At 36.3% G+C, this 12,095-nt stretch overlaps 1 protein-coding gene across 3 annotated transcripts in view; it reads left to right on the top strand.

Moving 5' to 3' along the window:
• Positions 1 to 7,491, top strand: part of ANKIB1 (ankyrin repeat and IBR domain containing 1) — a 98,166-nt gene extending 90,675 nt beyond the window's left edge. The window contains exons 18-20 of one of the 3 annotated variants that reach the window (XM_069775201.1): positions 2,063 to 2,156; positions 3,803 to 3,936; positions 4,285 to 7,491. In XM_069775201.1, coding sequence (XP_069631302.1) covers positions 2,063 to 2,156; positions 3,803 to 3,936; positions 4,285 to 5,037 — 981 coding nt within the window. In that variant the 3' untranslated portion in view covers positions 5,038 to 7,491. Of the gene's footprint in view, positions 1 to 2,044; positions 2,157 to 3,802; positions 3,937 to 4,284 lie in introns of all 3 variants that reach the window. The other 2 variants (XM_069775192.1, XM_069775209.1) reach the window with 2 other exon arrangements.
• The last annotated feature ends 4,604 nt before the right edge of the window (positions 7,492 to 12,095 follow it).

Genomic DNA, 12,095 nt, shown 5'->3' with positions numbered 1-12,095 from the left:
AAGGAATTTTGTAGAATTAATAACAGTCATCTTTGTTTATTTTAGTGAATTTCACTACAAAATTTTTGACATAGAGCTGTACTTCTGCTGAGAAGTAGTAGAATGTCTGTGTATACCAGATTATTATAGAAAACAAAACCTTACTGGTTTTAGCAAGGAACACTGCTTGTTGTAGACCATTGTGTGACACCATGATGTTCCTACCCAATAAAATTAAAAATCCTTTTGTTCACATGTATAAAATTGTTCCAAGTAATCAGAAATAAAATTTTGTCTGTAGTAATCAAGATATCTTTCTAATGGTTAAAAAGCAACCAAAAGTTAAATGGCTATCAGTAAAATCTATGATTTTATTGCAAACAGATAAAAGTTCTGACATCACTAATAAATCTTAGTGTTCAGTGATCACTTCTCATTATTCCTTATTCAATTCATAGTTATATAATTATATGTTTTTAAAATAATGCAGTTATATTGTTTCATATCAGGATTAGATTTTCTGTTGTTTGGGGCACTGCCTTCCATTTAGGAAATCCGTGAGCTTCCTAAGAGCTGGAAGAGTATTTTAGAGAAGAATCACTTCATGTTTGCCCTAGTTTTTATGCTGTTCCATAGGCTAACAAGCATCTACTACTAACCACTGTTGAAGACAGAACATTGGGCTAAATGGGCCTTTTGTCTGATCCAGTACAGCTATTTTTATGTTCTTACAATTTTCATGGGCCTTACATAGATAAAAATCTGCCTACACTGATCATTTTGTGACTATACCTTTTTGTTTTGCGTGTCATTATGCATAAGAACTTGGGCTGAAACACTTCATGGAAAGACAACATACTATCATAATACCATCAAAATTAATAAGGTCATTGTGTAAGAGAAATGATACTTCTGGATTTAAATTTTAGATACGTCAGATGTTGAAATATTCTAGAATGAAGAGTTAATGTACGAAAAGAAAGCTAATGGTAATGTTATCTTTCCCAAGTCATTTGGCTAAATGAAGCCTTTGGATTACAGATTTCCCAGCCTGGGGCTTAGGGAAGAAAATAGCAACATTCTTTTCCAAAGAGAAGAGCTAGTACCTGTGTGTATATTTTTATTGCCTTGTGTAAATGCATAACTGAGATCTTACCTACAGAGTCAGGTTCAGTGTCAGCTGCGCTAACCAGAAAGCATATCTGGAAATTTGCCTTCAAGCATAAAATTAGTCTCTTAATATTAGGAAAGGTATGGAAATCGAAGTATTTATTTCCAAATATTAAGATAATTAACCCTTGGGATGTTAGCTTGATGTGGCTGAAAGAGTCTTTTCCATAAATGTTATATAAACTGTCTCTGGTAAATACACACAGCATGAGAAATTACAGGCTGCAGGAGTTCAAGTCCATATGGTATGGCTTGTCAGCTCAAGTTAGGTAAAAATAGAGGAGTTGTGTAATTCATGGAGTAAAAATCCATCAAAGAGTGTTCAGTAGAAGAGTATCAGCTGTAGCTTAAGAAGTTCCTGAGCCATAGTGCCCTGGAAGCTGGGAAAAGTAAAACAAGTCCCAGTGTATGTCAGCCAGCTTTCTGTAGCCTTCCAAAGGTTATTTTCTGCTGGCCATTGGTGGCAACAGGGACTCTGAGATAATCTGTTGGTCTAATTCAGATTAATTGTGTTTATGTTCTAAAATCACTAGGTATATATTTATTAAAAAGGGTGTCTGTGTGTGTATATAAAGTTTGGGATCAAAGCTTTTATAAAAAAGTGTACTTGGAATTCTTTAAAAAGGGAGATTGCAAGTATTAAAATGTCAGTAATACGTCAAGTATTTTTCTTTGCTAATTCATTATTTTATAGATTTAGGATTACCTTTGAAATTTTTTTTTATTATTTATGTTAAGCACTGCATGATATAACTTGCAATTTATTTTTCTGAAAACAGGTGATTTTATAATAAACATATAAAATCACACATTTTTTATAAAAATGTGGTGCTCGTTACATCAGAAAAATATTATTGCATGCTGCCCTGTATTTTGTTACCTTTGGTTTATGCAGGAATATGCTGAATTTCAGTATCGGAGGAGGCACAGGCAGCGTCGACGTGGAGACATGCACAGTCTGCTGAGTAATACTCCAGATCCCGATGACCCCAGTGAGAGTACATTAGGTATGTTCCTGCCTGGGGCTGGTTTTTTTTCCTTCCTACTTCAGAAATTGCTAGTAGTGACCACGGTGTTTGTTCTTTTGTGGATACACTTTAAAGAAGTTTCAAATACATTGCTGTATTTTCCAGGATACAACATAAAGGCTTATTTTTGTATTTTTGTATGTGATCTTAGAAGTGTTCCTGACTTCATTGTGGCTATTCCTCTTTTTGAAGAGAAATGCATTGATCTTCCCACTAGCAACTCCTCAGCTATTTAGAGCAGGTTTGCTTTTCTGAAGAAATTTTGGAGGGCACTTACTTCGTATGACAGTCTTATTTATATACCAGGTCTTTTATGCAAATGAAAAGGGCCAGTTGTGCATAAAGAGTGTAGAAGAGGGTTCCGCTGCTACAGGCCTGCTGGAAGATAGTCATAAAGCTGTATTCCAAAACCCTGCTCAGAAACTCCTGTACTGGCAGACAGCCAGGAAACAAGTTGGCATGGGCGACAACTTCCAGCATGCTGCTCATCTAAGCAGTGCTATGGCTGGTAGCACAGTCCCTTAAGGTCACTGTAACTTGGCTGGCTGGGCTGTCTCCATTCTGCCAGGAGCTTTAGCAAAGGTACAAAAATAGCTCAAATCCAAATCATAACTGTGATGCTGTTTCTTCAGAGCTGCCAGTTGTGTGTTCGGTCTCTAAGCCATGCTGCACAAACTCTCATTGCTGTGTCTCATGAACTTAAGTCCTGTACATAGCTTGTGCTTTAAAAACAAAAGGAGAAATCCTTTTCTGAGGAGAAATAAACAAATGCATTTTTTATTTTAGAAACATAAAAAGAATTTTGGTGAGCTTTGGTCCTTCCCTGTTACGAGTAAAATGCAAAAACATCCTGTTAGGTTGAGAACTAGACTTTGACTGAACACTTGGATATTGTAGTGATGACCAGTGGATACCGTTAAAGCACGCAAGAGAGAATTGGTTTGTCTCACCTTATTTCATTTTGAGTTTTGAAGTGGAAAATTCCATTTTCCAAAGTCAGGAGAGTTACATTTATTTTTATTAAAGAGCGGTTTTTCTGGAAACAGCGTTTTACTTCTATTTTTTTGTTGGTTGTTTTAAGGAAACAGCAATGTCGGTGATTGCTGAGGCTATACATTAATGACTCTACTCTTAATGTGCTGCAATGTTATGGTAAAAATTAATGTAACGTTAACATTACAGCTGAGTTGTTGTCTTTGAAAGAACAGAGAAATGGGTAAACTTTGGTTGTAATCCACCTGTAAATGCATCCTATATTGTGTCAATGTGCAGTATTTTTCAGGACTTTCCATAAATCATGTATATGCCTTAGAAGCACTTTGCCCCTCCTGCCAGCATGCTCATGCTCGTGATGACATACCCCGTCCTTTCAAAGAGAAGGGTATTGAGAGCAGAAAGGCACAAATGAGCCAGGCAGTCACTCCTAAAACAGTGGGACTGGTGTTTTGTCACTGTGTAAGAGTTGGTGTGGAAGGAGTGTTTTGGATTATTTAGTTCAGAGTGAATAAAGGAGTAAAATTACACAGCTGGAATCCAGAAGGAAGGAAGAGATTCTGTCAGTAAATAACAGTGGAGAAGGCTTCCTCACTGGTTGATCAATCGTTTTTGTTTCAATTGCCCAACAGACACTCAGGAAGGTGGCAGTAGTAGAAGACACGGCACCTCCATGGTGAGTTCAGCTTCTATGGGTATTCTGCACAGCTCTTCGCTTCATGACTATACCCCTGTCAGTCGCTCTGAAAACCAGGATTCTCTTCAGGTACCTCCCCTAATCTCTTTTCCATTCTCTTTGCTTTGCTTGCCTTTCTCTGCTCTGCTTTTCTGTGTCATTTTGTCTCTGCAAATTTTCTTAGTTCTTCAATGAGAAAGGGAAAATCTAGGACAACAAATTATATGTTCACACTGGTAAGAACTGCTAAACAATCACTAATGTAACAATAGTCACCTTTTAAATTCTGTTGTCAACTCTGTCAGTAAAAATTGATTCTGATAAATGACATGTAGAAATAATGAATGAATTTCAGATTTGAGACCAAATTACTTTTAATCCAAAATATGTAACAAGATGAAAGTTTTATTCTGAAAGCAACCTTATGTATTTCCACAGGCTCTGAGTTCTTTGGACGAAGATGACCCAAACATCCTGCTAGCTATTCAGTTATCATTACAAGAATCAGGCTTGGCCATAGATGAAGAAACTAGAGACTTTCTAAATAATGAGGCATCTTTAGGAGCAATAGGTACCTCTTTGCCTACAAGATTGGACTCTGCCCCCATAAGTATAGATAATCCAAGAGGCGCTTTGAGCAGCTCTGAGCTGTTAGAACTTGGTGACAGTCTGATGAGACTAGGTGCAGGCAATGATCCCTTTTCAGCTGATCGTCTTCATTCACACCCCTGCAGCGATACAAGAAGCGGATTATACTCAACATCTAGTGACGCTGATTCCAGCAGTCAAGATCCCAATACCAATGAAAATCTACTTGGAAATATTATGGCCTGGTTTCATGACATGAACCCACAGAGTATTGCTCTGATCCCCTCAACAAGTACAGAAACAGATGAGGATTCACAGCAACCCAGTACTGAAGATGGGTCAGCAGGGCAACCAAATCTTACAGACACAGGGCTGGCGCCTCAGGAGGAGCATGCACTGTTTGAGGATGCACTCAAAAACGAAGGCAGAGGAACCCAAACAGAGGAAAGCACTTCTGAAGAAAACGTTCTTCCAGGTGAAACGGTATCACAAAGTGGTGATCATAGCAGGGAGGTAGCAAGCACCCTGGATGCGTCAGGAGATACTTCAAGTCAGACTCCTCAAACCTCAAGTGAATGGATTGAACATGTGCATCTGGTATGAATAAAAACTGAATCTGGAGTAAATGAATGGCAGTGACAGATGGTACATTATGTGGAGTCAGCATTATGGAGGCTTTGATCCACATAATTACAGCTCAGTTGTAACCACTGACGTAACAACGGATATTTAGGAGTTCTCTTGAATTGTAGTTCTTTATAATAATGTGAACCTTTCAAGGAATATCCTTTGCATTTAATTAGGTAGTACTTGCCTTTCTGCTCTCAAGAAAAAGGAATAAGTAGGTTGTATTCCACATTCCTAATACAATGCAGCATCTGTTTAGCCTTAGGTTGACGATCCTTAACTTGAAAGTATGGATTAAAGGCTTACACTGATTATTTTGGTTGGTTTTCCTAAAAAATAGTTTATTCCATTTTTTAGAACTCATTCTTTCACCAAAATAACATTTAGCAATTCATTTGCATTTTGTTTTAGTTTTCCATAACTTTTTCTTACTCATTTTTCATTTTTGTTAGCAGTGTGAACGGAGGTATTTAATGCTTCTCTTTAGTACTGCTCCAGGAACAAGTTTTAGGGGATATTCTTTCCCATTAAAATCAAAGATTTTTTCATGTCTATTTACAGTCCAAATGTGCCAAACTGTGAATAGTTAGCTGGTGGTAGCCTAACGAAACAGTGCAGTGTTACTCTATCAGACTAACCCCACAATTCTTAGCAGTGAAAGAAACCACTGGGTAGCATTGCTTCTCTAAATTTAACTGGCATGTGTTGCCATGGTGACTGCATTTAATTAAATGTAGCCTGTATCTTAAGTTAATAAAACCTAATGCTGCTGTTAAACAGTTATTTTAAATATTAAAATACAGTGAGTTAGCAACAGCTATGCTGTATTTTAAGAGACACTTTAATGGAAGTGCAATCATAGTTCTTTGTTTTCATAATTCTACAAAGCATTCTATGCACTAGTAGTGCAATTACTTTTAATGATAACATTTTATAAAAATATAGGAATACAGAATTTTCATATGTTAGCCAGTCCCACAATTGAAGTTCAGATAACACATTCTGCTCAACATGTTACGGTGCCTTTGCCTAACCCAACTTGATAGTTGCCACAGTTAAACAAGTAATTCAAATTCAGTGTCTGTTCTGGAGTAACTATGCTATTAACTGCAAAGACCTCCATAAAACCACCCATGGCCTTGCCTTTACAGTAAATAAATAAATGTTCAGTCAGTGTTTTTGCATAAACAAAACACTGCTAGGTATTTGTTCAATTGCACAATATTCATTTGCTGTGTGATTACTGTTTAGTGTAAAAAAAAAAAATATATTAAAAAAAAAAAACAACACAAAAAACCCTTTTCCTAGTTGTTGTACCGTGAAAAAAATATACTGGTTTTAGATTTGCTTAAAAGCATCAATCTACAGTTAGTGAGATACAATGGTACAGTATGTAATTACAACTAGAGTAAGTTGTTGAAATGGCTGTTTTAATTACATATAATCAAAACTTCTCATAACACGAGCAAATTACATACACTCCATTTTAAGTTTTGCTTAACTGTTACCAGAGATTTGTTGATATGATATAAAAGTTTATTACTACTGAGTGTGTATAGGCAAGTGTCATGATAGCAAAGTTTATGTATTGATTACTGTGAGTTCAAGTGAGTGTTTCGGTAACTAATTCATGCAAATCCAGCTTTTGAACCTTGCAGTCACAAGGTTCATATTAGTAAAAAATGAAATAAGAATATTTAACCCTTACTCCATAAAACCCTGGTTCATTTTGCAGGCATCTTTAGAGAGAATGGAATAGAATAGTCTCCAATCATTTTCCAACTTGTCCTCTAACCGCCCTACTCCTGCCATAATCATGAACCTTTGGACATCTTTGAAGAATACCTATTTTAAATTGTTCTATGGTATAAAATCCTTCAACTAAAACAGTTCTTCATGAACTACCATCATGAATTGGTCTGAAAGTTGTTCAACTCGCATAGCTTCCTTGAACTGTAATTTCTGAATAGAAAGATTCTCACAAAAAGATTGTGTATTGCATTGAGATGTCTTGCAAAGTTACAGTAAGATATGTTAGAGTGCTCTCTGTGAAGATAGTGAAGTTTGTGGGTTCTGGTTTTTTGTAATTTGGTTAGGTTGTGCAGTATATCCATTGTTTCCGTATTAATCTTATAAGCATGAAATTAGCCTATTAAATTTGTATTTTCTTGGTACTTATTTTAACACCATAGTCATTGACTTTACAATTCAAAAATAAAGTTTGGCAAGACTATTTTGTAAACCTGTTAATTTTATAATGTAAAAAAATTACTCTAACCTTGAATTGTTATTTGCACTTTCATAGTCTATACTTGATACATTCCCACTTTATATACAAGTAGGATACTACAACCATGTAGATGTTTGGCCAAATGAATGCTGTTAATAATATGTAAAATTCTTTGATTAAACATTTATTACTTAAACTAATTCCGTCTGTCTCATTACATCTTAGACTTACTGTAGCAGATTCTTAAGACTGATGATGGACATTTTTAGAATATATTCAGTCCTGTGCCAGATTAGCTGGGGACCATATAGTAAGTTGAATGTTTTTATTTGTAAATATAAGGTGTGTATGTTCACTAAGCTTTGAAAACAAAATCTCAGATAGACAATTTTGTCTTAATTGCTACAGCTGTATTGTGCACTTGTTTGTTGTAGAGTAATGCCTTGTCATTACAAATAGTGGTGCTAAAGAGAGTGGGGGGACTAATTTTTGAGAAAGATCCTGTTAGTGTTACTTAATTACCACTTAATATCCAGTCTCTGTTGTTACCAGGAAATTCCAGACCACCTCTGTTATGTTAACATGCACTAAACTATTCTGTTCATTGTTACAGTAATTTAATTAGCTTCCTCCAAGAAGCATGACAAGATGCTGGAGAGCTTCTAAAATCTAATGTACAAAGTTGGATTAGTCACTGCAAGGCACTTTCCATCGCCTGCTGCTGTGGTGTCACTGCATATGCTGCAGTTAGCAAGTACTGAGTTTTACCAAGATTGTGAGTATCAGAAGAGAGATTTGGGGGTTTATGGCAGCTAGAACATACTAATAGATAGACAAATTTAAAACATACTTTCTGAGGTGTTTAAAATCACAACATGCTTCAATATCAGACACCCCCACAGCCCAGTTTTAGAGATCTGTTTATCAAGGCCAATTTCACCATTACCTTCTCTTCCTTCCCTTCCCCTCTCCCAGCATACACAGGGCATCCCACTGCAACACTCACAGAGGCTGTTAAGAATGGAAGCCAAACATGGGTATAATGATAGCTAGTTTCTTTACTAAAAATTGTCTAGACAATCTACTCAAGAATTAGACGATATACTGATTATTGTCCTTTTTAGTCTTCTATAGATCAGCCAGATATAGAAAGCTGAAAGATGTAGAGAAGCCAGTGATGATGTAAAACTGAGTGTCATTTTTACCATCTCATCCTTTTAACTGAAGAGTAAAGCACAAGATGTGCATGATAAGAAGATGGATCCCCTGTAAATACAGCGTAAAGCTGTGTTTGCTGTCAGTCTTTGTATGAAGGCAAAGAAGTGAATGAAGGCTTGACTTTCTGCAATGATATGTTTTCATTCCACTTCAAAAATAGGCAAGTATAGAATTTGTACAATTTTCCAAATATGTAACACCATAAAACAATCCAAGTAGTTCATAAAAAAATACTAAAAATGCAATACTGGAGTAAAGAAAAAATGTTTCCTAACTTAACTGCAAAGCCCTTTTTTCCTCAACTCTTCATAGATACTAAAGGTTACATCTCACCAATGAAATGTTAAAGCTAATTGTTAACAGGATGGTGTTATTTTAAAATTATGCAGGTCTTGATCTTTACAGAAATCCTTTCTGCAGTGAAATACAAACTTGAGAAGGTGCTTTGCATATATTTTTTCTTTTTAGGTCATTTGCGTGAATATCCAGATAAATGGACTGTAAGCAAGAAAATATTTAATATATCCAGATAGATGTTCTGTACTGCAAATAGATAATCTTCAGGATTCAGATTATAGTGATATTTTCATCCAAGCATGTGTCTTATCCACCACACGATACTGGAAGAAAGATGGGGGTTTTTATCTTGGGGGTTTTTACACAGAAACTGTTCACCACATAAGAATGATTTACCTTTACATAAAGAGTTTTAAGGAGTATTTATCAGTTTATGAACCCAGGTGTTTTTCCATGAGCAACGGTGAACATAACTATGCAAATTATTCATCAATTATATTTTGGCCACTGCACCTTCTGCTTTAATTATCAAATCAATTTTATTTATAATAATCTATTTGGAAAAAAGGTCTTACTCGGGCTCTAACATTTTTACTCTGCAAATGGCACAGTCAGCCTTGCTGTTTACATTTTTTAGCATGGCAGTCCATGTGGCCAACTTCATCACCTTTAGGGATGCAAACAAACAGCAATGTCATATTAATTAGCCAGCCAAGATTCACTACTGTGATTGCAAAGAATACTAGAATTTATACTTGTTATAGTGGAAAACTTCATATTCTGCAATTTAAAACAAAACAGAACCAACTTATTTTGAAATTAGTGGTCTTTATCTTCTGTTCAGGCATCTAGAGTTTTGAGGCCCTCCTTCTGACCATGATGTCTTTACATATAATTCAGCAGCAGGCAACACTTAAAATTCCAGTTCTGTTTTCTGGAGCATATACAGACAGTGTTATTGAGCACAGCAGTCCAAATTCTGCTTGGCTATAATTTAGCCATTCTCCATGATTTGAGATTAATTCTGTCCTGGAAGGCAGAAGAAATTGATAGACTCTTTGATGGTCTAAGTAAAAACCACATGTATTCGATTTGTACAAAGTGAGCACAATATACATGGCACTGAAAGAAACATTAGGATGTAGACCTTTATGGTGTATATAATGTTTATTCATTACACAAGGAGATATGCAAGGTATTTAGATCAAGTAACTTCCCCTTGATACACAGCCAGTCTTGATGGATTTTTGCACTTTCTGCTACCATATAGCTCTTCTCCCAAATAGTGTTAGAGATTTAAATTAGATAAGTGGGTAACACCAGAGATGCACTTTGAATAGATAATCAAAATACTGAAGACTACTGTTCCAATAGGGCATCACCTATTTGTAGCTACTGTTAAAAAAACAAAGGACAAAATATTTTTCATAAATGATCTTACTCTGCTCTATAGACTCACATTGGAAATCTTTATACTGAAACATAATAGCAATTTGTTACATAAAGAAAATAATGTCCTCTTACAATTTCCTATTACACTGCTGTTGTCATGCTTGTCGCCCTTTGAGTTTTGCTTGAGTACAGGGCTTCTACTATATCAACACAGCACAGCAGTCCAGTTTCATCTTTGAAGAAACTTCAATAAACTCAGATAAGAATGAGTGTAGTTCTACATTCCATTGTAATAACAATGTAGAGGAAGGTTGGAGTTCACTAACAGAGCCAGACAAGGAATAAAACAGGGACTGTAGGAAAAACTCCCAGACTAAACCATGGAAAAATATCCTAGGCAAGTTTGAACTGGTTGCAGAATCCAACAAATAGAGCAATGTGCTGCAAAGCATCATGGAAAATGAGGTATACTCACAATTGTCTCGTACTCAAAATTACACTTGCCGTTGCAGGATGGCACAAAGATTGCTAAGGACACAGGTGCTAAGATCAAAACCAGGAACATTTCAGGTACTACAGTGAAGTCCCACTGGAGGTAATGAATGAAACTCTGGTTCAGTTTATTGCCTACTATGGCAGGTCCTTTGACTAGTGTAAGAATAAAGAAAAAGTCACAAAATTATACTGTGAGCCTGCCACCTTTCAGGAGTCTGGAAAGGCTCTAACTACACAGTTCCTCAGAAGCAGGGACTCCCCATGCAATGTATAGAACTACAGCCATGGAAGGACTTGAGCACCGCTTTAAAAAATGCCACTGAGGCTGCATCAGAAGGGGCAGGGGGGAGGTGTCTACCCCAGAGGAAAAGTTCGCTGAAATAAAAACATAAAATGACAATCCCAAGTAACCTGTTAAGTGCAGCTGACTGAAAAGGACAAACATCTGCCATATTTTTGAAATTTAAGTGTAAAGCTGTAATAAAGTGTAAATAGTAAATAACTGAGGTTGGTTTGCACTTAATATGAAATCTTACCCAACTGGCAGATTTCCTTTACATATTTTTACTAATTAAATAAAGTCTATGTGATTAACAAGTTAATTTACATGCACAGTGGGAATGTGCATGTTGTGCCTTCAGGAATCAGTGTTGACTTGCAGTTGTCATACTGGCTTATAAAGGAGACATTAAAACATTCTTTAACAAAAACATACATAAAGAAAATGACCTTCCATAGTTACAGTTAACAGCAGTACCCACTTTTGTCACAGGTGCAAAAAGAGAGTCACCAGTGAGGTTGTACCCAAGGACCACATCATTGATTGCATCAGTATTGTAAAGGCTAAAAACCAAGCCTGAAGTATTTTTAGTGGCATGCAGTTTAGCTGGAACCACTAATTCAAGTCCTGTTCGAAGACTTACATCAAAACTGCTCCAAGCTCCTCAAGAGCTGTCTCAAATGACACAGAAACAGTAAGCTGTAAAGACAACCTTTTAAGCGGAAAGCCTGTACTACAGGATCCCCATTTGCAAGTAGATACAATAGTGAAAAACTCTCAGCTGTTACAAAAATAAGTCCCGAGAGCCTGAACTGGCAAAACATGACAAGTGCAGAAATACTAACTTTTGTTAAAAGGTGTATTCTTGCGGTTCTTGTATCACAGAAGCATTTTAGAATACAAATAAAGTGCTTTGAGAGACAGCTTTAACATGCTTTAAGAGAACAGAGTACTTGTGGTCATGGTATGTTATCACTGCCATTGCTTTACCTAGCCACGTCCCACGGGGCCAAAAAACAAAGACCTCACAAAATCTGGGATTCTTGGCTCTACCACACACTTAAATGAGTAATTAAGACCCAGAAGTTGCAAAGATAGATGCATGCTACTTATGCAAGTAGT

The sequence above is a fragment of the Haliaeetus albicilla genome, chromosome 2, assembly GCF_947461875.1.
Source record: "Haliaeetus albicilla chromosome 2, bHalAlb1.1, whole genome shotgun sequence".
NCBI classification, from domain to species: domain Eukaryota; kingdom Metazoa; phylum Chordata; class Aves; order Accipitriformes; family Accipitridae; genus Haliaeetus; species Haliaeetus albicilla.
The sequence above is the reverse complement of the archived record's forward strand: the minus strand, read 5'-3'. Positions and strand labels throughout refer to the sequence as shown.